This window comes from Choloepus didactylus, chromosome 3 (genome assembly GCF_015220235.1).
Source record: "Choloepus didactylus isolate mChoDid1 chromosome 3, mChoDid1.pri, whole genome shotgun sequence".
In the NCBI taxonomy this organism is placed as follows: Eukaryota; Metazoa; Chordata; class Mammalia; order Pilosa; family Megalonychidae; genus Choloepus; species Choloepus didactylus.
Genome location: NC_051309.1, coordinates 72,553,461 through 72,580,478, shown reverse-complemented (window position 1 = coordinate 72,580,478; position 27,018 = coordinate 72,553,461). Strand labels below are relative to the sequence as shown.

Sequence of the window (27,018 nt, the reverse complement as noted above, 5' to 3'; positions counted from 1 at the left end):
GAGAACATCAGCAACCATCCAGGTGAGGAAGCCCAACACCTCTGCATTCTCCCCCAGCTCCTCAGGGGAGTTCTGCATATTTTTTTCATTGTTTCTTTTTTTTAAATTAATTTTCTCAAAAAATTTAAAAAAAAGAAGAAAACAGGCAATAAAAAACCATTTCAAACAAAACCAAAACAAAAGAATAAGAAAAAACAAATATCCTAGAATAACAAATATCCTAGAATTACAAAACCAAAACAAATGAATAAGAAAGAACAAATGACCTAAAATAACTCTATTACTTCCTACATGTTTCTACTGTTTCCCAAGAAAATATACAGACTATAACCCAGCAAAGGAATAAGAAAAACAGGTAACCTGAGATAACTACATTTCTGTGAACTTGTTCCTACCCTACCCAACAGAAATTAACAAACCATAGTCATTACTGAGCTTTCCCAGAATGTTAAATTTACCCACAAAAACTTATCTGTTCTTATTAGATTATCATTCCCCCTTAGCTAATTGCTATCTATCACTGGGTCCCTTACATTCTACATTATAAACCATCTATTTAAGATTTTTCAGTGTTCACATTATTGGTAACATGTAATATTTCTCTTTTTGTGCCTGCCTGATTTTGCTCAGCATTATGTCTTCAAGCTTCATCAATGTTGTCATGTATTTCACGACGTCATTCCTTCTTACTGCTGCATAGTAGTCCATCATGTGTATATACCACTTTTATTTATCCACTCATCTGTTGAAGGACATTTGGGTTGTTGCCATCTCTTGGCAATTGTGAATATTGTTGATAAGAATATTGGCATGCAGATATCTGTTCCTGTCACTGCTTTCAGATCTTCTGGGTATATACTGAGAAGTGCAATCACTGGATCAAAGGGTAACTCTATATGTAGTTTTCTAAGGAACTGCCAGACTGACTTCCAGAGTGGCTGAACCATTATACAATCCCACCAACAATAAATAAGTGTTCCAATTTCTCCACACCCTCTCCAACATTTGTAGTTTCCTGTTTGTTTAATGGCAGCCATTCTAATTGATGTGAGATGGTATCTCATTGTGGTCTTAATTTGCATCTTTCTAATAGCTAGTGAAGCAGAGCATTTTTTCATGTTTCTTGGCCATTTGTTTTTCCTCTTCAGAGAACTGTCTTTTAATATCTTCTGCCCATTTTTTAATTGGGTTGTCTGTACTATTGTCATTGAGTTGTAGGATTTCTTTATGTTTGCAAGATATCAGTCTTTTGTCAGATACATGTTTTCCAAAAATTTTTTCCCATTGAGTTGGCTGCCAACTTTTGACAAATTCCTTTGAGGTACAGAAACTTCTAAGGTTGAGGAGTTCCCATTTATCTATTTTTTTCTTTTGTTGCTTGTTCTTTGGGTGTAAAGTCTAGGAAGTGGCCGCCTAATACAAGGTCTTGAAGATGTTTCCCTGCATTATCTTCTAGGAGTTTTATGGTACTGTCTCTTATATTGAGGTGTTTAATCCATTTTGAGTTAATCTTTTTGTGTAGGGTGTGAGGATCCTCTTTTATTCTTGTGGATATGTATATCCAGCTCTCCAAGCACCATTTGTTGAAAAGCCTGACATGTCCCAGTTCAGTAGTTTTGGGGACCTTATCAAAGATCAGTTGATTGTAGATCTGGGGGTTTATCTCTGAATTCTCAATTCAATTCCATTGATCAATATGTCTATCTTTGTGCAAGTACCATGCTGTTTTGACAACTGTGGCTTTATAATAACCTTCAGTCAGGGAATGTAAGTCCTCCCACTTCATTTTTCTTTTTTAGATTGTCTTTAGCAATTTGAGGCATCTTCCCTTTCCAAATAAATTTGATTACTAGCTTTTCCAAGTCTGCAAATCAGGTTGTTGGAATTTTGATAGGGATTACATTGAATCTGTAGATGAGTTTGGGTAGAATTGACATATTAATAATATTTAGACTTCCTATCCATGAACATGGAATATTTTTTCATCTTTTAAGGTCCCCTTCTATTTCTTTTAGTACAGTTATGTAGTTTTCTTTGTATAGGTCTTTTACATCTTTGGTTAATTTTTTCCTAGGTATTTGACTTTTTTTAGTTGCTATTGAAAATGGTATCTTTTTCTTGAGTGTTTCTTCAATTTGTTGATTTCTATCATATAGAAACATTACTGACTTATATGCATTATTCTTGTGTCCTGCTACTTTGCTAAATTTGTTTATTAGCTCTAGTAGCTGTATCATTGATTTCTCAGGGTTTTCCAGATATAATATCATATCATCTGCAAACAATAACAGTTTTACTTCATCCAATTTGGATGCCTTGTATTTCTTTGTCTTGCCCGATTGCCCTGGCTAGCACTTCTGGCACAATGTTGAATAACAGTGGTGACAGTGGGCATCCTTGTCTTGTTCCTGATCTTAGAGGGAAGGCTTTCAGTCTCTCACCATTTAATACTATGCTGGCTGTGGGTTTTTCATATATGCTCTTTATCATATTGAGGAAGTTTCCTTCAATTTCTAACTTCTGAAGTGTTTTTATCAAAAAGGGATGTTGGATTTTGTCAAATGCTTTTTCAGCATCTATTGCGATGATCATTTGATTTTTCCCTTTTGCTTTGTTAGTGTGTTGTAATACATTGATATTCTTACGTTGAACCATCCTTGCATGCCTGGATTGATCCCCATTTGGTCATGGTGTATGATTTTTTTAATGTGTCTTTGGATTCAATTTGCAAGTATTTTGCTGAGAATTTTTGCATCTATATTCATTAGGGAGATAGGCATGTGGTTTTCCTTTTTTGTAACATCTTTGCCTGGTTTTAATATTAGACTGATGTTAGCTTCATAAAATGAGTTAGGTAGTGTTTGATTTTCTTTGATGTTTTGAAAGAGTTTAAGTAAGATTGGTGTCAGTTCTTTTTGGAAAGTTTGGTAGAATTCCCCTGTGAAGCCATCTGGCCCTGGGCATTTATTTGTGGGAAGCTTTTTGATGACTGATTGGATCTTTTTGCTTGTGATTGGCTGGTTGAGGTCATCTGTTTCTTCTCTGGTGAGTTTAGCTCATTCATATATTTCCAGGAAATTGTCCATTTCCTCTAGATTATCCAGTTTGTTGGCATACAGTTGTTCATAGTATCCTCTTATAATTTTTTAAATTTCTTCAGGATCTGCACTAGTGTCACCTCTCTCATTCTTTATTTTGTTTATCTGGGTCTTCTCTCTTTTTGATTTTGTCAGTCTAGCTAGGGGCTTGTCAATATTGTTGATCTTCTCAAGGAAGAGACTTTTGGTGTTATTTATCCTTTCTATTGTTTTTTTGTTCTCTATGTCATTTATTTCTGCTTTAATCCTTGTTATTACTTTTCTTCTGCTTGGCTTAGGAGTAGTTTGCTGTTCATTTTCTAGCTTCTTCAGTTGATCGATTAGTTCTTTGATTTTAGCTTTCTTCCTTTTTAATGTATGCATTTAGCGCTATAAATTTCCCCCTCAGTACCACTTTTGCTGCATCCAATATGTTTTGTTATGTTGTGTTCTCATTTTTATTCCTCTCTATATATTTAGCAATTTCTCTTGCTATTTCTTCTTTAACCCACTGATTGTTTAGGATTGTGTTGTGTAACCTCCAGGTATTTGAGAATTTTTTAAGTCTCTGATGATTACTGACTTCTAATTGTATTCCATTGTGAACAGAGAATATGCTTTGAATAATTTCAATTTTTTTAAATTTGTTGAGGCTTGTTTTATGTCCCAACATGTGATGTATTCTGGAGAAAGTTCTGTGATCACTAGAAAAGAATGTGCATCCTGGTGATTTGGGATGTAATGTTCTATATATGTTTGTTAAATCCAATTCATTTATCAGATTGTTTAAGTTTTCAATTTCCTTATTGGTCTTCTGTCTGATTGATCTATCTATAGGAGAGAGTGATGTGTTGAAGTCTCCCACAATTATTCTGGAAACATCAATTGCTTCCTTTAGTTTTGCCAGTGTTTGTCTCATGTATTTTGTGGCGCCATGACAGTTATTTCTTCTTGTTGAATTGCCGCTTTTATTAGTATGTTGTGGCCTTCTTTGTCTCTCATAACATCCTTGCATTTAAAGTCTATTTTATCTGAGATTAATATTGCTACTTCTGTTTTCTTCTGGCTATAGCTTGCATGAAATATTTGTTTCCATTCTTTCACTTTCAATTTCTTTGTGTCACTGTGTCTAAGATGAGTCTCTTGTATGCAACATATTGATGGTTCATTTCTTTTTCATTCCATTCTGCCAATCTATTTCTTTTAATTGGGGAGTTTAATCCATTTACATTCAATGTTATTACTGTGAAGGCATTTCTTGAATCAGCCATCTTATCCTTTGTTTTATGTTTGTCAAATATATTTCTTCCCTCTCTCTTAATGTCCTTTAGTGTACCCATACTGAATCTCTTTAGTACTGAACCTTTCTTCATCTCTCTTCTTTCTTTGTTTCTCTGTTAGTAGGGCTCTCTTTAGTATCTCCAGTAGGGCAGGTCTCTTTTTAGCAAATTCTCTCAGCATTTGTTTGTCTGTGAATAATTTAAGCTCTCCCTGAAATTTGAAGGCAAGCTTTGCTGGATAAAGTATTCTTGGTTGGAAATTTTTGTCTCTCAGTATTTTGAATATATCATGCCACTGCCTTCTCACATCCATGGTGGCCACTGAGTAGTCACTACTTAATCTTATGCTGTTTCTTTGTATGTGGTGAATTGCTTTTCTCTTGTTGCTTTCAGAACCTGTTCCTTCTCTTCTGTATTTGACAATGTGATCAAAATATGCCTAGGAGTGGGTTTATTTGGATTTATTCTATTTGGAGTTCGCTGGGTATTTATGCTTTGTGTGTTTATGGTGTTTAGAAGATTTGGGAAATTTTCCCCAACAATTTCTTTGAATACTCTTCCTAACCTTTACCCTTCTCTTCCCCTTCTGGAACACCAATGAGTCTTATATCTGGATGTTTTATTTTATCTATCATATCCCTGAGGTCCATTTTGATTTTTTGTTTTTTTCCCCATTCTTTCTTTTGTTCTTTCATTTTCTGTTCTGTAGTCCTCCAGGTCACTGATTTGCTGTTCAGCTTCCTCTAGTCTTGTACTATGAGTATCCAGAATCTTTTTAATTTGGTCAACAGTTTCTTTTATTTCCATAAGAGTGTCTATTTTTTTATTTACTCTTGCAATTTCTTCTTCATGCTCTTCTAGGGTCTTGTTCATGTCCTTTATATCCTGTGCCATGCTTTCATTGTTCATCTTTAGTTCTTTGATTAATTGCTCCAAGTACTTAGTCTCCTCTGATCTTCTGATTTGGGTGTTTGGGCTTGGGTTATCCATATGATCTGTTTTTATCATATGCTTTAAAATTTTCTGTTGTTTTTGGCCTCTTGGCATTTGCTTAACTTGATAGGTTTCTTTTAGAATATGTAGACCAATTCAAAGCCTTTTCTCTAATTTGTCAGATCTACAGATTTGTGGAGTACACTTTCTCTAACTCACCATCAAGTGGTGTCTGTGAGCCACATATTCCACTCAAGACTTTCTCCCCCACTTTGTCTTGTGGTCAATGGGTGTGTGAGTTTTATGGGGTCCAATTGGTGCACCAAGCATGCATGTGTAGTTCGTGTTTCCTGCCCTGCTTATGAGGTATGTGTCTGAGTGGTTAGGGACGGGGGCAGCTTTAATAATCAAATCTCTCAGGTGTTCCTGGAAATTTAAAGCTGTTGCAGTAGTCTTATCCTTCATTTCAGTCTTGTCACAGTTTGTCTCTACCACTGACCCACAAGTCCTTGATATTGGTGTATGGTCCCTGGGACTTGTGAGTGGGTTCCTCTTCAAATCCATGCACTCTTAGGTCCTCTGCTGAGGGATGACTGTGCTATATCACAGGTGAGCACCATCCCTCAAGGGAGGTTCTGGGCTGCAGGGCTGTGTAGGGGCATTCCCAGTCTCCTGAATGGATGGCTGAATGGGTCATGTTAATTTCCCCCTTTTCACAGAGCTCCAGCTTCCCAGCTCCAAGACAATTAGCTGAGGGTGCTAGAAAGGCTATTGTCCATGCCTGATATTCTGGTGTGTGCATGTGTTGGTGGAAACACTTTCCATCACATTAGGTTGTTTGCGGCAGCTCTGGGTTGTGGTGCCAGTGCTGGGCAGGAGTGCTCCCTGCTCACTGGGAAGATGGCTGTGAGGTGACACCCCCCTCTTTTCTTGGGAAGCTGTGTTTAGCAAATTTTCTCAGCCACTGGACTTATTGCCTTTTGTCTCAGAGCTCTCTTAGCTCTGCTCTTGTGTTGGCCAAAATGGCAAGTCTTTGAGGCTTTCTGTAATATGCTTCCTAGAGTAATTGTTTTAGAAAAAGAGAAAAAGTTAGGAAAAAAATGGCTCTCCTTGCAGATCTAATGGGCTATTGAAATGTTAAGAGACAAGGAGATTCAGGACATTAAGGAACAATCAAGAAAGCAGTGAAACTGGCTCTTCAGACAAGGAAACTCCCTTCTGGAATTGCATATGAGCCTGACTCTGCCTGAGCCCTGCCCTTCCCTGTTCTATGTTCACCAGAACTCCAAAAAGTCTCCACTTTTATTTTTGGGTTTTCCTTGCTGTTTTTGCTAGCTCTATCTCCTCTCTGCTGGGCTGACTGCTCCCAGATTCTCTGGTGTCCAGTCTCAGTCTATCTATGTTTGGAGTTTGCATCAGCCATCTGAGGTTGCAATAAAAGCCACAGCTGCAGTTCTCTCTCTTTGTTCCCAGCACCAATGGCCCCTCCTCCCATGGGACTAAGCCTGGCAGGGAGGGGCATGGGTCCCCTGGCCATGAGAACTTACAGATTTCACTGATCTCAGCTGTTCCATGCATTCTTGAGTGTTGTATGAAGTATGCCCAAAGTCAAATTGCTCTCTGGAGTCTGGTCCATGCAGTTCCTGGCTTTCTACCTACTGCCCTGGAGGAGTAACTAAAACCTACACCTCACCACTGAGCCATCTTGCTCCACCCTTCCCACCCCCATCTTTTAATGTCCTTTAACATATCCATATTGAATCTTTTTAGTTCTGAACCTTTCTCCATACCTCTCTCTCCTTTCTTTGTTTCTCTGTTGGTAGGGCTTCCTTTAGGATCTCAAGTAGAGCAGGTCTCTTGTTAGCAAATTCTCTCAATATTTGTTTGTCAGTAAAAATTTAAGCTCTCCCTCAAATTTGAAGGACAGCTTTGTTGGATAAAAGAATTCTTGGTTGGTAATTTTTCTCTTTCAGAATTTTAAATATGTCATGCCACTGCCTAGTTGCTTCCCTGGTGGCCACTGAGTAGTCACTGGCTTGTCTTCTGCTGTTTCCCTTTTAAGTGGTGGATTGCTTCTCTCTTGCTACTTTCAGAACTTGCTCCTTCTCTTCAGCATTTGATAATCTGATCAGAATATGTCTTGGAGGGGGTTTATTTGGATTTATTCTGTTTGGAGTTCATTGGTCATCTATGATTTGTGTATTTATGTTGTTTAGAAGGTTTGGAAAGTTTTCCCAACAATTACTTTGAATACTCTGCCTAGACCTTTATGCTTCTCTTCCCCTTCTGGAACACCAATGATTCTTATATTTGTGTGTTGTACATTGTCCATAATATCCCTGAGGTCCATTTTGATTTTTTCAATATTTTCCCCATTCTTTCTTTTGCTCTTTCACTCTCTGTTCTGTCCTCTTCAAGCTTGCTGATTTGCTGTTCAGCTTCCTCCAGTCTAGTACTGTGAGTATCCAGGATCTTTTTAATTTGATCAACAGTTTCTTTTATTTCCATGAGATCATATTTTTTTTTTATTTACTCTTGCTAATTCTTCTTTATGCTCTTCTAGGGTTTTCTTCCTGTCCTTTATATCCTGTGCTGTGATCTGGTTGTCTGTCATTTGTTCTTTGATTAAATGCTCCAAGTACTATGTCTCCTCTGATCTTTTTATTTGTGTGTTTGGGTTTGGATTATCCATATCTCCTGGTTTTTTCATATGCTTTAAAATTTTCTGTTGTTTTTGGCTTCTTGGCATTTGCTTATCTTGATAGGGTTCTTTTAGTATATGCAGGCTTCTTTGATCAAATATCCCTAATTTGTCAGAGCTACAGCTTGGTGGGGTACGCTTTCTCTGACTAACCAGCAGGTGCCGTCCACAAGCTACCTATTCCCCTCAAGCCAGTTCTCCCCAACTTTGTCTTTGTGGTGGGTGGAGGTCTGTATCTTGTGGGAGTCCAATTGGTGCACCAAATTTACATGTGTAATTGGTGCTGCTCACCTGAATGCAGGGGTTGTTTCTGAGCAGTTAGGAAGGGAGGGCAGCTTTAATAATCAAATCTCTCAGGTGTTTCTGGAGACTTATAGCTGTTGTAAGAGTCCAAACTTTTGGCTCAGTCTTCCTACAGTCTGTCTCTGCCACAGACCCACAAGTCCCTGGTATTGGTGTATGGTCCCTGGGACTTCTGCATGGTCCCACCTCCAAGGGCCTATGTGGGGGGAAGACAGTGCAATGTCAGAGGTGTGAGCAGTCTGCAAGGGAAGTGCTGGGCCACTGTGTAGCTTAAGGGCATTCCCAGCCTGCTGAAAAGATGGCTGTATGGTGAGTATTCATTTTCCCCTTTTCATGGATCTCCACCTTTCTAACTCCAGGACAATTAGCTGCAGCTGTGCAAAAGGCTCTTGTCCATGCTAGATATTGAGCTGTGTGTGCATGTTGCTGGAAACACTTCCTGCTGTGCTTGGTTGTGCAGCACAGTTCTGGGCTGTGGTGCCTGGCAGGAGTGTTCCCAGCCCGCCGGGAAGATGGCTATATGGGGTGTGGTTATTTTCCCCCTTTCGCTGACCTCCACCTTCCTATCTCCGAGATAATTAGCTGTGGGTGTGTGAAAGGCTATCATCCACACCAGATATTAAGGTGTGCCCACGGGTTGTAGGGAAGCAGTTCCTGCTGTGCTTCACTGTGCGGCTCTCGTTGCTGGCTCAGCAGCCTCCCCTGGGTTTTTAAACTAATCCCTCTCCAAATGCCAGTCCCCAGTTTCTCTGGACTGTGGCATGGCTGCTGGCTTTCCATCATGCTCACTCACTCATTTCAGGATGCAGATGCTCAGATTCACCACTTGCATGGTCCCTGTGGATCTAGCAGAACTTGACCAGCTGGTGCATTGCTTGAACTGGTATTCTGGAGCACCTTCTGTCTTTTATCTAGTGTTTTCCACAGAAACTTTTTTTTCCCTGTCTCTCCAATTCCACCATGTTCCTCCCTCCCTCTGGTTATCTCTTATGTGTATCCTGAAAGTTTGGTTTGAAATAAATCAGGATTGGAAACAGCAGAATTAGAAACTCTATCTGGAACCTGGTATGATTCAAGCTGTCAAAAGTTTCACAATTGTTTAAGATTCCAGAATGCTAGAGACATTGCCTAGCTTAGCATCCTGTACATAGCCAGCTGAATAAATAATAGCTAACCCTTACATACTACATTATATATACCAGGTACTGTTAAAAGCATCTTATATATAGGCACTTTTTAATCTTCACAACAACCCTATGAGGAAGATACTATTATTTTCATCTTCATTTTATCAATGATGAAACAGGCTCAGAGAAGTTAAATAACTTGCCTAAATTCATGCAGCCAGAGCCAGGATTGGATTCAGTCCACCTTTGACCAGGGCTGTGCTCTAAAGCAAGACACTACTCTACCATCTAACTGAAGGTCCCTTAGTCCCCAGAAATGTCTGCTTTGTCTAAGGAGTGGATATGGTATGTACTGTGATATAATCCATCTATTTGCTTTCTTTCTCAGGCCAGCTGTGGTGAGGGCCAAGAAAAGAACTTGTTTGGAGCCCTGGGTTATTGGCTTCATTACCTTCATATCCTTGATTGTCCTGGCAGTGTGCATTGGACTCATTGTTCATTATGTGAGATACAGTAAGTATGAGCTGTCCTGGTATCATGTGATTTTAACCCAAATATTTCCTCATTTACCTTCCCTGTTTTTATTTGCCTCTGGCTTATTCATTCATTACTATAATTCATTTGCATAAACAAACAACTTTTTACCTGCTTTGTGATTTAATTCTCACAGGTCAAGAAGGATTCTTTCCTCTCTCCTTGATGTAGCAATACTTCCCGCTCAGAAAAGCATGCTTGTTTTCATATTCATTAATAAGCAATAATGCAGTCTTCAATAGGGGAAAGCAATGGAGAAATACAGGATTGCTAGAGTACAATGTCTTGAGTTGTTTGAAGTTGGAGGAAAATCACCTTAATTTAAAAAAATTCCAGATCATGGAAATCCTGACAGCCTGATAAATTAATCACACAATCAGGGATCATAGAGAAGACCAGCCTAGTAAGTAGGAAAAATTCTCATAGCAATATATTGTTGACAACTACCTATTTCTTGCATGTTATTTTAAGTGATTAAAGAGGACAGGATATGCTGAGAAGGTTCATTATAGTGAGGCTCACCCTGTGGTCAACAGGTACTTCCCTGCTAGATGAGCCACAGTTGTTTTGTTGTTAGAAAGATCTCCAGGGTGCTTTGGAAACATTCTTCCCCCATATAACAACCCTTCCGAAGTTTCCTTCTACTCTGACTCAGATTTTCATTAGTTGACTTAACTGTGACATGTTGGATTAATCTCTGCCTCTGTGAGTAGATTACTCTTTGATGTTCAAGATCCTGTAACAAAAGAAACTAATCACATGATTCTAATTTAATTGGGAATTTGGAGAAGTTGCTTTCCCATCAAGAGAAATGGTGATATTTTAGATTGGTTGTCTTTCTCCATGATAAGACAGAAGTCCCATTTCAATTTATAAAGCAAGGGGAATCATTTCTGGGTCATTTAGGGAAAAATAACTAAAGCAAATTTTTTTAAGTAGAATTTGCCTGGAGGCCTTTAAATTGTGAGTCTGTACCTTTTGATAATGGAGACTTGTCTTGAGAGTATCTTTCATTAAAAAAAAAAAAGACTAGCTGAAACAGCTTTATAATTCCATAGCTCAGTTATAAGTATGGTGATTCCTTCTGTTAGAAGCATCATTATACCTCTCTATGGATGCCTAGGACTCTGCTTTATTCACTTTTGTATTTCTAGAATTCAGCAGAATCTTAGCACATATTAGGTATTTAATAAATGATTATTGAATATTGAATGATAAAATTGAATGAATAATATCTCTAGTATTTTCTTTGGGCATGTTTTGGCATGTATGACTTCACTGGCAAGATTTTTGCAGTAACCTGTGTGTCTACTTCTAGTACTCCTGTGGCTGGATCCTGTTGTTTGGATGCTCAGCTGAGTAATATGGAACACAATTTCCATGCACACAGAGCACATCTGAATAAACAGTCATTATTGTGATTAGTCTTCCTGTCTTATATTTGTGACCTGCCCTCTGTTTCTTGGTATGTAAACTTAGAATAGACCTAGCACATGACCATTTAGGAGCTGGCATGTCAAGATAACCAAACTAAACCAAACCAAATGAATCAGTTAAAGGAATAAATAGAAGTTTAGATAAAGGTGATCAGACTTGGGGAAAAAAAGTCACTTCGGACCTCATTTCATAAAGCCTAAGACAGCATAGAATTGTGTGTGCAGTGCATGTTCAGGGGCATTTGGGGCTGCATTTTTGGCCTTTCTGTGATTTGAATGGCAGGAGGTGAATATGTTATAAAGAATGTCACTGCAGGTATAGAATTACAAACCTATTAGGAAATATTCAACAAGCCCCAACAATATTTTTCAATATCTGCACATGCCACATAATTCTGGCAACTGGGGATATGTTTTGACCTTTGGCTGCCTGTTTGGGTCTATATAAAACAGTGAAAAATTGAGTACAGATAGTAAGTTGTTCATTAGGCTGAACTATATGAAATCGCCCATATTTGACCATTTTGGCCTGTACAAATGGCAATTTCATATGATTTCACCTAATAATTTAAGAAAACAGGTCCACCAAGTGGAAGAGGATATTATCCTCATCTCTAGAACCTTGCTCTTCAATGTGGAGTTAGGTATCAGCAGCATCAACATCACCTGGGAGCTTGTTAGAGATGCAGAATCTTGGGCCCAACTTTAGACCTAGTGAACCAGAATCTGAATTTTAGTAAGATCCCCAGGTTATTCATTGGTACATTGAAGTTTGAGAAGCAGCATTCTAGAACAGTGCTGCAGCTATACGGAAAGATGATCATTTTTTAAATGATCAGAAAAGTTTTTCTTTTCTTTTTAATATATCAAATGCTTTTCAGTACTTGTATAGAGGTGCTATCCTTCTGGTTTTGTAGTTGTAACATTTATCAATTGACATTAAATTCACATGCAGTTTGCATTGGTTGGGTCTAATTTCCTAATCTGTTACATATGGATAAAGCTGTCTTCCCATAGGGTTATTGTAACTAAGTGAGTCGTGACTGCCTGGCACACAAATGCACAATGTGTTTCCTTCACCTCTGGGGTTTCAGTGAAAAGGGAAAGAATGGGAAGAAAAGAGAGAAGAGAAGAGAAATAGAGATTGGGTAAAGCACACTCCATTATCCTAAAATAACTATAGACAATTGTCTTGATCACTATTGTATCCCAAATGCCTGGCACAGTGCCTCTCACAGAAAGGGTAGTCCATAGTAATATTTGTTTAATGGAGGATGAATGAATGAATGAATGGATGAATCATCTGCAGTCTGTGTGTTTGCTTCTTATACAGGATGGTAGAGGAAAAGCTATGCTGCATTCAACTCCTTAGCAGGCCAAAGATGTGGGCTGCTTTAGCACAATGCAGCAAGCAGAGGCAGTTGCTAAGGAAACAAATAAACCAACCCCTGTAGCTGGTGGGAGAAAATAAATGGAGTGACAAGGGAGCTAGGTGAAACTAAGTAGTGTCCCTGGAAGGGTTATGCCAGGTGGCAGCACTAGCACACCAAATTTCTGTTTATTGATCCCACCTAAAATTGAATCCCTACCCTCTTTTCCTTCTTTAACCAAAATAAATTTTCTCTTGCCTGAGTCCTTGTGGTCATAATTTTTTTTAATACAGTTTTATTGAGATATATTCATATATCCTAAATCATCCATAGTATACAATCAGTTGTTCATAGTACCATTATATAGTTGTGCATTCATCACCAGAATCAAGTTTTGAACGTTTTCCTACTTCCAAAAGAAGTAAAAATAAAAGTAAAAAAGAACACCTAAAACATCCCATTTCCCCCATCCCACCCTATGTTTCATTTAGTTTTTGTCCCCATTTTTCTACTCATCTGTCTATACACTGGATAAAGGGAATGTGAGTCACGAGGTTTTCACAATCAGTCACACCATGTAAGCTACATAGTTATGCAATCATCTTCAAGAATCAAGGCTACTGGGTTGCAGTTTGACAGTTTCAGGTATTTCCTTCTAGCTATTCCAATTCACTAAAAACCAAAAAGAGTTATCTACATAGCACATAAGAATGCCCTCCAGAGTGACCTCTTGAGTCCGTTTGAAATAGCTCAGCCACTGAAACTTTGTTTCATTTTTCTTCCCCCTTTTGGTCAAGAAGGTTTTCTCAATCCCAGGATGCTGGGTCCAGGCTCCTCCCCAGCAGTCATCCCATGTTTCCAGGGAGATTTACATCCCTGGGAGTCATGTTCTCCATTGGGGGGAGGGCAGTGAGTTCACCTGACATGTGGGCTTAGAGAGAGAGTCAGACAGAGGGCTACATCTGAGCAAAAAAAGGTTGCCCGGGGGAGACTCTTAGGGACAATTATAAGTAGGCTTCATCTCTCTTTTGCAATAACAGGCTTCATAAGGGCAAGCCCCAAGATTGAAGGCTCATCCTACTAAATTGTTAGTCCTCAATGTTTGTGAGAATATCAGTAATAACGTAGGTGGGGAAGTCTAACATTTCTGCATTTTTTCCCCGGTTCCTCAGAGGGGCCCTGCAAATATGTTTTTATTCTCTTCCCAAATTATTATGGGATGTTTTGGGATTTCACACTGACCTGTACAAACCTACCAGATCTCACTTCCTATTCAAGGTTCCATGTAATGATGGTGTTTGTATAAACTGTGTGGTCAGAATTTATATGTAGGGTACTAGAATGGGGGTCAATCTGTTTTGTTTTGTTTTTTAACTAGAAAAGTTGTGGGTTTACAAAACAATCATGAATAAAATACAGGATTCCCATATACCACCCAACCACCAACACTTTGCATTGGTGTGGAACACCTGCCACAAATCTATAATGGCACGTTCCTACAATTGTACCATTAATTAAAGTCCATGGTTTAACCTAGGATTCACCATTTGTGCAATACCGTTCCATGGATTTTTTTTTAATTTTTATTCTGTTGCTATAGAAACAATCTAAATTTCCCCCTTTAACTATATTCAGATATATATTTCAGTGCTGTTATTGCATTCACAATGCTGTGCTACCATTACCAGCATCCGTTACCAAATATTTCCATTATTCCAATTAAGAACCCTGTACATTTTAAGTAGAAACTTCCATTCCATATTCCTACCCCATCCCCTGGTTACCTATATCCTAGAATCTGACTCTGTGGGTTTGCTTATTCTAATTTTTTCAAAGGAAATCTAATTTTGAAATATAAAAATGCAGTCACCCTTGGGAGGCTTCTGAATTCATCCCTGTTTGCTGGCTCAGGTGATATGACTTGCTCCCTCTTGTGGCATAAGAAGAGTGGATAAGACATGAGTAAAGAGTCCACAGTTACAGTAAAGTTTTTGTATAATACCCCAGAAATACTAGACATTTCATACAGCTTTAACATGCCAAATCTTCTTAGGATGAATGATGTTTCCTTATATTCTGGGATAACTATGGAGCCCAGAGGCTGTGCAATGGAGAAGCTATCCTGGTGTAGGGGTATTTCTTCCTATCTCAGTTTTTCTAGTAACCACCAAATGGGGAAATGGTATTGAGTTACATTATCTGGTAAAAAATATATGATGGGTGTTGCCTCTTTCCTTGTAGATCAAAGAAAGACCCACAATTACTATATCACACTGTCATTCACAAGTGACAAACTATATGATGAGTTTGGACAAGAGGCTTCTAAAAACTTCACAGAAATGAGCCAGAAAATTGAATTAATGGTAAGCACTTTTTTCATCTCCTTTTATAGGACATTTGCTATTGGGTTGTTACCATAATTTTTTAATACCCTGGATACTAAAGCATCTATTCAACTGATTTTTGCATATCTTTGCAAAATGGGAAGAGGCCCTTTCTGAGAGATAGAAAACAAAACTGGCAATACACCACCTGGAAGAGTATACGTGGCAAGGTTGAAACAAGTGACCTTTAGCCTTTCCTTTATTTCCCTCCTATTCACCCTTCCTTAGCTTGTGCTACTTTTGATCAGCTAAAACCAGAAATTCTGGGAATATAAGGGTGCCTCAAAATATGGTTGATTTCCTAAATAATAGAGTCTGAACAAAAGATATCTCAAGATTAAAACTGTTCAGACACATACTAGAAGAGTACTTTAGTATTTGAAAATATCTAACTTTTGACCATTTTTTTGGGGCACAAAAGCCTATAGGAAAACCACAATACTCATCTATGTCCTTAAGGCAGCACCCAGAGGGATGCATAAAATACTTAAGAAACAGAAAAAATTAGGAGAATAGGCCAAAAAAGCAAGAGCCTGAGTGAGGAATTCTTGTCATTATCAGATGAATGAATAATTTTGACTTTGCCTGATATTCTGTAATATAGCTCGTGGCATGATGTGATGAGAAGAACACTGGACTAGAAGTTGGGACACCTAGTTTTGTACCATCTAATTGTTGGTGGTTTGTCATTTGGAACACCCTTTATTCATTCTGGATAAATAATTTTATATGAAAATTATGACATTAGACTAATTTCTAATATCCAGTGTCAATATCTTGAATAAGAATAACAAGTCAGGAGCACCCTGGCTACTAGGCTGGAAGCCTGAGGATTTAGCCACCTTGATGGGTAGAAGACCAAATCCTGGTGATGGTGTAATTTGCAAACTCAAAATCAGGGAGCCATTGGAAGAAGCTATTTTATGAGATTAAATGTATATATAATTAGATAAATACATTTGTATATGTAAATATGGAAAGAATAAAGGACAGAAAATAGAGTTTAGAAGGTGAGATAATATGGAACAATTCCTCTTGTTCTCTGTGCCATTCACCAAAACAAATTTTACAAGGTCCAGATTTACTTACTTTAAAGGAGTATAAGCAGGATATTTTACAATCAACTGAAATTATTTGATGAAAAAATAAACCCTTAAATAAAAATTTCCGAGTGAATGCTGTTATCTATTATGAAAAGCCCTATTTACATCACAGTGATTTGCATGATAATTATGGGAACTATCCATAGTTATAACAGAGTGGATGAATTATAAGAAAGAATAAAAAGTTCATTGTTTCTGTTAGTCAGTCACTAGCTTGTAGTAATTGTGTTCATAAATATAAACACACTGAAAACAAGAAATACATAAAATATTCCTTTACCCTGGCTACTAATTAAAAAAATTAAGCTGGTCAGAATTTTTATTTACAATAGTAAAAAAATATCTTCACAAAATCCCTTCTTCCACCTTATTAGAGTAAACCTTCCGGGATGTGTTAGGACAAATATTTCAGGCAACATGGGCCTTTCGAAGAGAACTTTCAAGTGCTGAACTGGGTCATTTTTACGACCCAGCTATCACTTAACAGAATTATTTCTTTTCCCTTGTCTACCTGCAGTAGAGGTTCTTATCTCAGATTTGAATGCTTACTCTCTTTTTCACAAAATAGTATTTTCTTCTCTTTTGTTTCTTTCTGAGTTTAGCACAGAAGAGGTCACTCCTGCTCCCACTACTGTTTTTTAACTCCTGTGATTTGTAATGCAAAGTTCAGTTGAAATCACTGTGTAGACTACCAAAAGAGATTCCTCAAGATTCCTCAAGTTCAGTACATTACGAGATCTTGGTCAATGGTTTTGTTTTTTACCTTTAAATTTACATAGAGCTTTTAATTCACTTGCAGGATTTCAGAAAATTGTTCTTACTGACATTTTTAAATATTCTCAAAACAGGTGGAAAATGTATTTCACAAATCTCCAATAAGGGGAGAATTTGTTAAGTCTCACATTATCAAGTTCAGGTATGTAGATCTAAAATGTTGATTTCTGAATATAATTTAAAGCTAAAGCTGTTAATATGGTTGGTTTTAAATACAGTTTGTAGTGTTATGTTATGATGCAATTTAATTCAACACTTTATTTGGCACCTGTTCTATGCAAGTCATGGGTTGTAATGTGCTTTACTCATTCTCTAAACCCAAAAGTAAGCATTTGCAAGATGATTGCTAGGGACAGAGGTGTAGTTAGTGGCTATGTTAGAGAATTGTTCTTTGTGAAACTCTAACCAGAACAAATAGGGACCTAGCCCACAACCCTTGGTTTAACAGCAAGTAGTGCTTTTGTAAAATAGTATAGCAGATGACATTTGTCTTCAGCTCTTGGTTCTTCTCTTCATCAATTTTCTTTGCTTTCTTCCATTCCACCCCTTTCTGCTCCAAATATTTAGCTAAGAAGATTTCAGATGTGATAATCAAACTTTAATAAATAGATAAGTTCAGAGCATAACATTTTAAGCAGAATAGTATGCTAGGATTTTATTTTATTTTATTTTTTTCAGGTTTAAGAAAGGATTCATTTTGGTAGTTGCAAACTATGCACAAATAAACATCATTGACAAAACAAATCATTTTTCATTAAAAATAATTTTGAAAAAGGAAATAATTTAGTTCCTCCTCCCAAAGATAAAACCTTATAGAGGTAGTTTATTAATTAATAAACTATGTTTTTAAAGTGGAAAAATAATCTCACTGTTGATGGATTTAGGTGACTTCACTTTACAAGTATTTGAAACAACAGTTAATTTCAAGATCAATGCTTGGAACCACCCCCACCCTCCAAACTAATTTTTGTGCCTCTATGGAAATTTTGTATAAGTATAAATACCTGTTGTTATCATAGTGTCCACACCCTAGATTCTTCCCTACTGTTTCCCACAGGTATTATCCCCACAAAATTTTTTTTTAACATTTTATTTCAGAAAAAATTCAAAATTATAGGAACAGTTGCAAAAACCATACAAACCCCATACACAGAACTCCAGCATTCCCTGACCCCCCCGATACCTCCCGATACCCCCGATCCACAAACTTTAACATGCTGTCCCACTGCTATTTCTTTTCCTCCCTTCCTCCCTCCCTCCGTCCCTCCCTGTCTCTCTATCTATCATCCATCATCTATTGCTCTGTCTTCTGGACATATGAGAGCTAGCTGCACACCTCCTTGAAGAAACACTACAATTCTCATATACAATTCCCATAAACAAGAGCATTATTTTATGCAATCCCATTAAGCGCAGCTAAGAAGTACAAGAGATTCAACAATGATACAAAGCTTACATTCTATATTTCCTTTTCCTTATGTCTCAACTATGTCCCTTTGAGCCTCCTGTCCTCCATCGTCCAATCCTATCCAGGGTCATCCTTGGCATTCAATTGTTGTCTATTTAGACTTTTTTTTTTTTTTCTCAACTGTGGAAACATATATACAGCCTAAATCTTCCCATTCCACCCCCTCCCTAGCATTCCATTAGTGGGATTAATCACATTTAGAATGTTGTAATGCTATCACCTTCTCACCCTCCATTGCTAGAAATTTCCCTTCACTCAAACAGCAACCTTACACTCATTTCTTAACTCCCCATTGTCCCTTCCCCCATTTCTCTTTGATACCAGCTTAACTTCTATAGGACACATAGACTATGTTCCTATACCCCTCCATTCCCCCACCTTTATATAGTTCTTGTCAAAAATTACATATTTTATGTTGAGTTCAAAACCACTGATTTGTCCTTAAGAGTTTGTGTATTTTGTATCATGTAGGAAGTAAATAGTGGAGTTACAATTAAAAAAATTATTGACTTCTATTTGTATTCCATTGTGGTTGGAGTATGTGCTTTGAATATATTCAATTTTCTTTTTTCTTCTTAAATTTATTGAGGCTTGTTTTATGTCCCAGGCTATGGTCCCTTCTGGAGAAAGATCCGTGATTCCTAGAGAAAAATGAGTGTCCTGGTGATTTGGGATGTAAGGTTCTATATATGTCTGTTAAAATTCTCTATATCTCTTTCTACTTTCTTTGTTTCTCTGCCAGTAGGGATCTCTTTAGTATCTGGAGTAGGGCAGGTCTTTAATTGGCAAACTCTCTCAGCATTTGTTTGTCTGTGAAAAATTTAAGCTCTCCCTCAAATTTGAAGGAGAGTTTTGCTGGATAAAGTATTCTTGGTTGGAAATTTTTCTCTCTCAGGATTTTAAATATGTCATGCCACTGCCTTCTTGCCTCCACAGTGGCCGCTGAGTAGTCACAACTTAGTCTTATGTTGTTTCCTTTCTATGTGGTGAATTGCTTTTCTCTTGTTGCTTTCAGAACTTGCTCCTTCTCTTCAGTATTTGAGAGTCTGATCAGAATATGTCTCAGAGTGGGTTTATTTGGATTTATTCTATTTGGAGTTCGCTGGGCATTCATGCTTTGTGTATTTATATTGTGTAGAAGGTTGGGGAAGTTTTCCCCAACAATTTCTTTGAATACTCTTTCTAGACCTTTACCCTTCTCTTCCCCTTCTGGGACACCAATGAGTCTTAAGTTTGGACGTTTTATTTTATCTATTGTATCCCTGAGATCTGTTTTGATTTTTTTGATTTTTTTCTCCATTCTTTCTTTTGTTCTTTCATTTCCTGTTCTATGGACTTCTAGGACTTTGAGTCTTTGTTTACCTTCCTCTAATCTTGTATTGCGACTATCCAGAATCTTTTTAATTTGGCCAACAGTTTCTTTTATTTCCATAAGATCTTCTATTTTTTATTTACTCTTGCAATGTCTTCTTTATGCTCTTCTAGGGTCTTCTTTATGTTGCTTATATCCTGGGCCATGGTCTTCTTGATGTCCTTTAAATCCTTTGCCACGTTTTCATTCCTCGATTGTAGTTCTTTGATTAATTGAGCCAAGAACTGGGTGTCTTCTGATATTTTGATATGGGTGTTTGGACTTGGGTTCTCCATATTGTCTGGTTTTATCATATGCATTGAGATTTTCTGTTGTTTTTGGCCTCTTGGCATTTGCTTTGCTTGATAGGGTTCTTTCAAGTTGTTAAAAAAAAATGCCAATGTAATTTTTCAGAAAAACAGCTTGGTGGCGTACACTTTCTCTAGCTAACCAGCAGGTGGTGTCTGTGAGTCACCTATACCCCTCAAGTCAGCTCTCCCCAATCTTGTCCCTGTGGTGTGTGGGGAAATGATTCTTGTGGGGTTCAGTTGGTGAACTCAGTTTCGGTGTGTTGCTAGAGCTGTCTGCCCTGAATGTGGGGCATGTGTCTGGGTGGCCAGGGAGGCAGGGCAGTTTTAATATTCAATCCCCCCAGGTGTTCCTGGAGATTCAAGGCTGTCACAAGAGTCTAAGCCTTCATTTTGGATCTGTCCCAGACCCTCTCTCTTGCTGACCCACAAACCACTGGACTTGGTGCAGCGTCCCTGGGTTTTCTGAGCGGGCACTCTTTCTCAGCTGTGATCTTTCAGGACCTCTGCTGAGGGAGGGCTGTGCTACGTCACAACTGTGTGCCATCCCTCAAGGGAAGCCCCGGGCTGCCCTGCCGTTTTGGGGTGCTCTCAGCCCGACGCAAAAATGGTTGAACAGGGCATCTCCACAACCCCCTCTCTTCGCACAGTTCCTCCTTCCCAGCTCTGGGACAACTGATGGGGCTCTGGGCTGTGGTCACGGCTCCGGGCAGGAGTTTATCCAGCCCTCCGGGGATCCAGCTACAAGCCGCGGGGCTTCTCCCTCCCTCCGGCTCTCCCCTGCACTCCCCTGGTCCCAAGGGTGTCTGCCACAAGCTATCCTCCATGGCCGACACCGAGAGGCCAGCTCAGCTCACTCCTGTCATCTTTCGCTGCATGGTTTCCACCATCGGCAACTGCGGCCGCTCCTGGGTTCCCCCCCCCCCTTTTTTTTTTTTAAAGAACCAGTTTGTCTCCAGCCACCAACCCCTGGCTTCCCCACACCGCAGCATGGCTGCGGGTCTTCCAGCCAGCTTACTTATTCGTTTTGGAACGCAGACTCCTGGTTACACCAAGTATATGGCCCCTGTGGTGCTAGGAGGCCTCATCCAACTGGCGCATCGCTGAAACTGGTACTCTGGGTCTCCTCCTTGTTTTTTTCTAGTATTTTTCATGGAGATTTTTTTTTGTCCTGTCTCACCTAGCTGCCATCTTAGGTTCCCTCAGGATTTTAAATAATATATTGCATTACCAATTATTTGTATTTCTCAAAAGTAAATTAAGAAGAACTGCTTCCAACACTATTTCAAGATAAAAAGCCAAGAGTTAATTCTCATTCTGTTTCTTAGCTGACTTGTCTGAGGCACTGTCCCTGAAAATTCTGAACTGTTTGGTGTTTGAGACATTCTTCTTTCTGGATCTATATCTACTTTGCCATTCTCTAAAATTTTCACTCTCTCAAGGTAACTTCATCTACCCCCATGGCTTCATATATTATCAACAGCCAAATCAGAACTATTTCCTGATTTCTAGAACTGTATACCCACTCTGGACATTTCAACATGACAAATCCATAGGAAATTCTCTAATTTAAGGAGAACCCAATCACACTAATGAGAAACCTGGAATTCATCATATACTCTTCCCTTTCCTGGGCCCCTCAACACTTTATGAATGTCTTGCCAAGTGTATCTTCAAAACCACTTTCCAATTTATTCACCTCTTCATCCCAGTAGTCTTGGTCCTCCTTATTATTTCTTCTATTATTGCAATAGGAAGAAGAATGAGTTTATTGGAGAGATGAAGTCAGTTTTAGAGATGTTGAGTTAAAATACTAGGAGAGCATATGAGCCTGAAATATGAGTCCAACTTGGTGGAGAAAAAGGAGAACTGAGTTGAAATTATACATTTAATCATCATCATCTCAAAGTATTATTGGAAAGTGTGGGTGTAAAATTTTTCAGAAGCAAGGGATAATGCAAGAAAAAAACAGGATGCTGAATAAAGCTTGAAGGACCACAATATTGAAAGGAATGGAAGTTAAGTAGGAATCTTGGAAATAAACTTGGAGAGCAGATCAGAAAGCAGAACCTTGAGAGAGCCATCACAGATGCTAGAGACAGAAATTTCACTGGGGGAGTGCTCAGCAGTGATATAAAGACTGAAAAGAATCCATTGGCTATGTTAAGTAGTAAGCCATTAATGTTCACATGGAGAGATGATTCAGTGGAATGAAATGGGGAAGAAGCAAGAATGCAATGAAGTAAATATGAGGCAGAATGTAATTTATCCTTTGAAGAAGATTTGTTGGGATAAGGTGAGAAATAAGTTAAATAGCTGGGGCTGGGAAAGGATTTTGTTTGTTTGCTTTTATCAGCCAGTCAGTATAGGAATAGCATAATTGAAAGAAGAGAGAATAAATAATTGATGGTACAGATTTGCTCAGACAATGAAAGTGGATAAGATGCACAACAATAATCTCTTAAAATTTATTTGTATTATTTCAGAATACAAAAACAATGCAAAGTCATGTAAAATTCACATAATACAGTATTATATAAAATAGAAAACAAGTCTTCTGTAATAATTCTGCTTCTAGAAATAACATATTCCCTTAATATTTTATTTTTAACATCTTTCCAATTACTGTATAAATCTATCTCATTCTTTAGCTGACTATACAGTATTTCATGACAAATGTGTCAACCTTGATATAGCCAACTATTGATGGACACTGGGATTGTTACTTGTTTTCTGTTTTACAGACAAGGTTACAATGAACATATTTATACATATCTCCTTGAAAACACAAGAGAGTATTTGAAGATTAAATTCCTAAAAGTGGAAATGCAGAGAGTATTTATAATAGCTAAACAAATCTGCCCTCCAAAACATAAAAGACGCTAATTGAATTTCCCATTTACAGTTTATGAAAATAGGGGTTGATGCTGCAAACAGTAAGGAGTTAGATTCTTTAACAACTGACGGTTGGCAAGGCTGGGGTAGAGTGGCTGGCAGAGAATGAGAAAGAGGAGTCAAGGAAGATTCTAAGGTACTTCTAAGGTAGCAACTCATACAAATAACAATTAACTTAAATAACGTTGTATCTTAAAAATACAATAGCCTGAAATCAATACAATTCAGCCAAGCTTAGGGCATTGTTTCAGAGAGCCTGAAGGTGGTTTAGGGGAAATCACTGGATTTAAGCCACTGGGAGTTATACCTGAAAGCCAAAACCACAGTTGATTTCATATTTAACATGTATTTTATTTGCTAATTTTGAATGACTGACAAGAGAAATTCCAAAAATATATTAATAGTCGTGTACTTAAGTAGACCTCTTGGTGGTAAGGGAGACCACGGACATAGTAATTTCCTGGCTGAGTTGGAGATGGATTCTGTATGTGGTCAACAATAGGAATATAGAAAGAAACAAATTGCATGTTTCTAAGTTATAGATTTTTGTGTGCTTGTGTTTCAAATGAATGATAAAATATACAGGTTGTGTTGTTTATGGTATTAAACTGCATTTTAGGCTGTATCTTTAAGACCCCATTTTTCTTTTTTTTGTTCCACAGTCAAGAGGAACATGGAGTGCTGGCTCACATGCTGTTGATTTTTAGATTTCCCTCTACTGAGGATCCTGAAACCATAAATGTAAATATTCGCTATTTTCTGCATGAAAAGTTACAAGACACTGTAGGACCCCCTAAAGTAGATCCTGAATCAGTTGAAATTAAAAGTAAGTATATTAATCTCGTTTAGTTTACTTTTCTTATGTAGAATGCTTTGATATTAGGTTGGGTCTTGGGCAACAGTTATTTTTTTTGGATGCCCTTTCATTCACACACCATATAAACCATCTGAAGTTCACTGGCTCAGTGTCATCACATAGTTGTACATACAACATCATAATCAATTTTAGAACATTTTCATTAATAAAAATAAAAAAAACCCAAATCCTCCTATACGCTTTATCACCCCCTCTATTGGTGTAGTACATTTGTTACTGTTGATGAATGAATACTAAAATATTGCTGTTGACTATAGTCCATAGTTTGCAATAGGTACCTTTTCCCCATATACCCCTCTATTATTAACTCCTTGTAATAGTGTCAAACATTTGCTCTAGTTTATGGAAGAACTTTTTAATATTTATACAATTAATCATGGACATTGTCAACCACAGGATTCACTATATTATACATTCCCACATTTTAACCTCTGACTTTCCTTTTGGTGAAATGCATGACTAAATTTTCCCTTTGCACCATATTCACACAATAATCAGCACTGTTAATTTTTCTCACAATAATGTGATACCTTCACCTCTGTTCATTTCCAAACATTTAAGTTCAACCTGGTTAAACATTCTGCATGTATTAAGCAACTGCTCCCCCTTCTTTAGCCTCATTCTATGTCCTGCTAACCTATATTCTATTTTATGTCTATGAGTTTACATGCTATAATGAGTTCATATTAGTGGTATCATACAATATTTGCCCTTCTGTGCTTGACTTATTTCACTTGACATAATGTCCTCAAGTTTCATCCATGTTGTCATGTGCTTCAGGGCTTCGTTCCTTTTAATGGCTGAATAATATTCAATTGTATATATATACCTATATACCACATGGACACTTGGGTTGTTGCCATCTTCTGGCAATTGTGAATAATGCCTCTATGGACATTGGTATGTAGACGTCTGTGTGCATCCGTGCTTTCAGATCTTCTGGGTATATCTGAGTAGTGGGATTGCTGGACTGTAAGGCAATTCTATACTTAACTTTCTGAGGAAACACCAAGCCATCCTCCACAGTGGCTGTACCATTTTAGATTCCCAGCAGCAGTGAAAAAGTGTTCCTATTTTTCCACATCCTCTCCAAAACTTGTAGTTTCCTATTTGCTTAATAGCGGCCATACTAAGAGGTGTGAGACGATATATGTCATTGTGGTTTTGATTTGCATTTTCCCTAACAGCTAGTGAAGCTGAGCATCCTTTCATGTGCTGTTTAGCCATCCATATTTCCTCTTTAGAAAAATGTCTATTCCATCTTTTACTCATTTAAAAATTTTTTTTTGTCTTTTTATTGTTGAGTTGTAGAATTTCTTTATGTATTCAGGAAATCAAACCCTTATCAGATATGTGGTTTCCAAGTATTTTCTCCCATTAGGTTGGTTGCCTTTTTACCCTTTTGAGAAAGTCCTTTGAAGCACTGAAATATTTGATTTGGAGGAGTTCCCATTTATCCATTTTTTCTTTCATTGCTTGTGTTTTGAATGTAAAGTTTAAGAAACTACTGCATATCACTAGACCTTGGAGATGTCCCCCTACATTTTCTTCTAGGAGTTTTATTGTACTGACTCTTATATTTAGGTCTTTGATCCATTTGAGTTAATTTTGTATAGGGTGTGAGATAGGGGTCCTCTTTCATTCTTTTGGTTATGGATATATCCAGTTCTTCCAACACCATTTATTAAAAAAACTGTTCTATCCCATTTGTGTGGGCTTGGGAGCCTTGCCAAAAATCAATTGACCATAGATCTATGGGTCTATTTCTGGACTCACAATTTGATTCCATTGATCAATAAGCCTATATTTATGCCAGTATCATGCTGTTTTCACCAGTATGGCTTTATAATATGCTTTAAGGTGAGGAAGCTACCTCCCACTGCAGTCTTCTTTTTCAAGATGTTTTTAACTATTTGAGGCCCCTTCCCCTTCAGAATAAGACTGATAATTCACTTTTCTAATTCTGCAAAGAATGTTGGAATTTTGACTGGTGTTGCATTGACTCTGTAGATCAATTCTACAGGGTAGAATTGACATTGTAATGATGTTTAGTCTTCCAATCCATGAACACAGAATGTCTTCGCATTTATTCAGGTAGTATTTGATTTCTTTTTGCAATGTTTTGTAGTTTTCTGTTTACAAGTCTATTGTACCCTTGTTTTAATTAATTCCTAGATATTTGATTCTTTTAGTTGCTATTATAAATGTTTTTTTTTCTTGATTACTTCCTCAGATAGCTCATTACTAATGTATAGAAACACCATTGATTTTTGCATGTTGATCTTGTATCTGCCACTTTGTTGAATTCATTTATTAGCTCAAGTAGCTTGGCTGTTGTTTTTACAGGACTTTCTACATATAGGTTCATGCCATCTGCAAATAGAGAAAGTTTTACTCTTCCTTTCCAATTTGGATGCCTTTTATTTCTTTTTCTTGCCTCATTGCTCTAGCTAGAACTTCTCACATAATGTTGAATAGCAGTGGTGATGGTGGTGCACCTTTGTCTTGTTCCCGATCATGGAGGGAAGGCTTTCAGTCTCTCACAATTAAGTATGAAGTAGGCTGTGGGCTTTTCATGTATGTCCTTTATCATGTTGAGGAAGTATCCTTTGTTTTCTCCTTTTTGAAGTGTTTTTATCATGAAGAGATGCTGAATTTTGACAAATGCCCTTTCTGTGTCAATTGAGATGATCATGTGGCTTTTCCTTTTTGACTTGTTAACGTGGTGTTTTATATTAGTTGATTGTCTTATGTTAAACCACCCTTGCATACCTGGGATAAAACCAACTTGTTCATGGTGTATAATTCTTTTAATATGGTGTTGATATTATTTTTAAGTATATTGTTTAGGATTTTTGCATCTATATTCATTAGAGATATTAGTCTGAAGTTTTCTTGCAATATCTTTATCTGGCTTTGGTATTAGTGTAATGCTGAGTTCATAGAATGAGTTAAGTAGTGGTCCCTCTTCTTCAATTTTTTTGGAAGAGTTTGAGCAGAAATTATATTACTTCTTGAAATTCTCAGTAAAATTCTCCTGTGAAGTCATCTGTACCTGGTCTTTTGTTTGTTGGTAGGCTATTATTATTATTTTTTA

General features: G+C 37.6%; 2 protein-coding genes across 2 annotated transcripts in view; both read left to right on the top strand.

The window, feature by feature from the left end:
• Positions 1–27,018, top strand: part of LOC119530298 (UDP-glucuronosyltransferase 2A3-like) — a 352,297-nt gene that overhangs the window by 273,859 nt on the left and 51,420 nt on the right. The gene's annotated exons all lie outside the window — the stretch shown is intronic.
• LOC119529472 (transmembrane protease serine 11E-like) overlaps positions 1–27,018 on the top strand; it is a 71,648-nt gene that overhangs the window by 22,873 nt on the left and 21,757 nt on the right. Inside the window, exons 2-4 of the mRNA XM_037829918.1 lie at positions 15,003–15,124; positions 17,097–17,164; positions 23,707–23,870. Coding sequence (XP_037685846.1) covers positions 15,101–15,124; positions 17,097–17,164; positions 23,707–23,870 — 256 coding nt within the window. The 5' untranslated portion in view covers positions 15,003–15,100. The remainder of the gene's footprint in view (positions 1–15,002; positions 15,125–17,096; positions 17,165–23,706; positions 23,871–27,018) is intronic.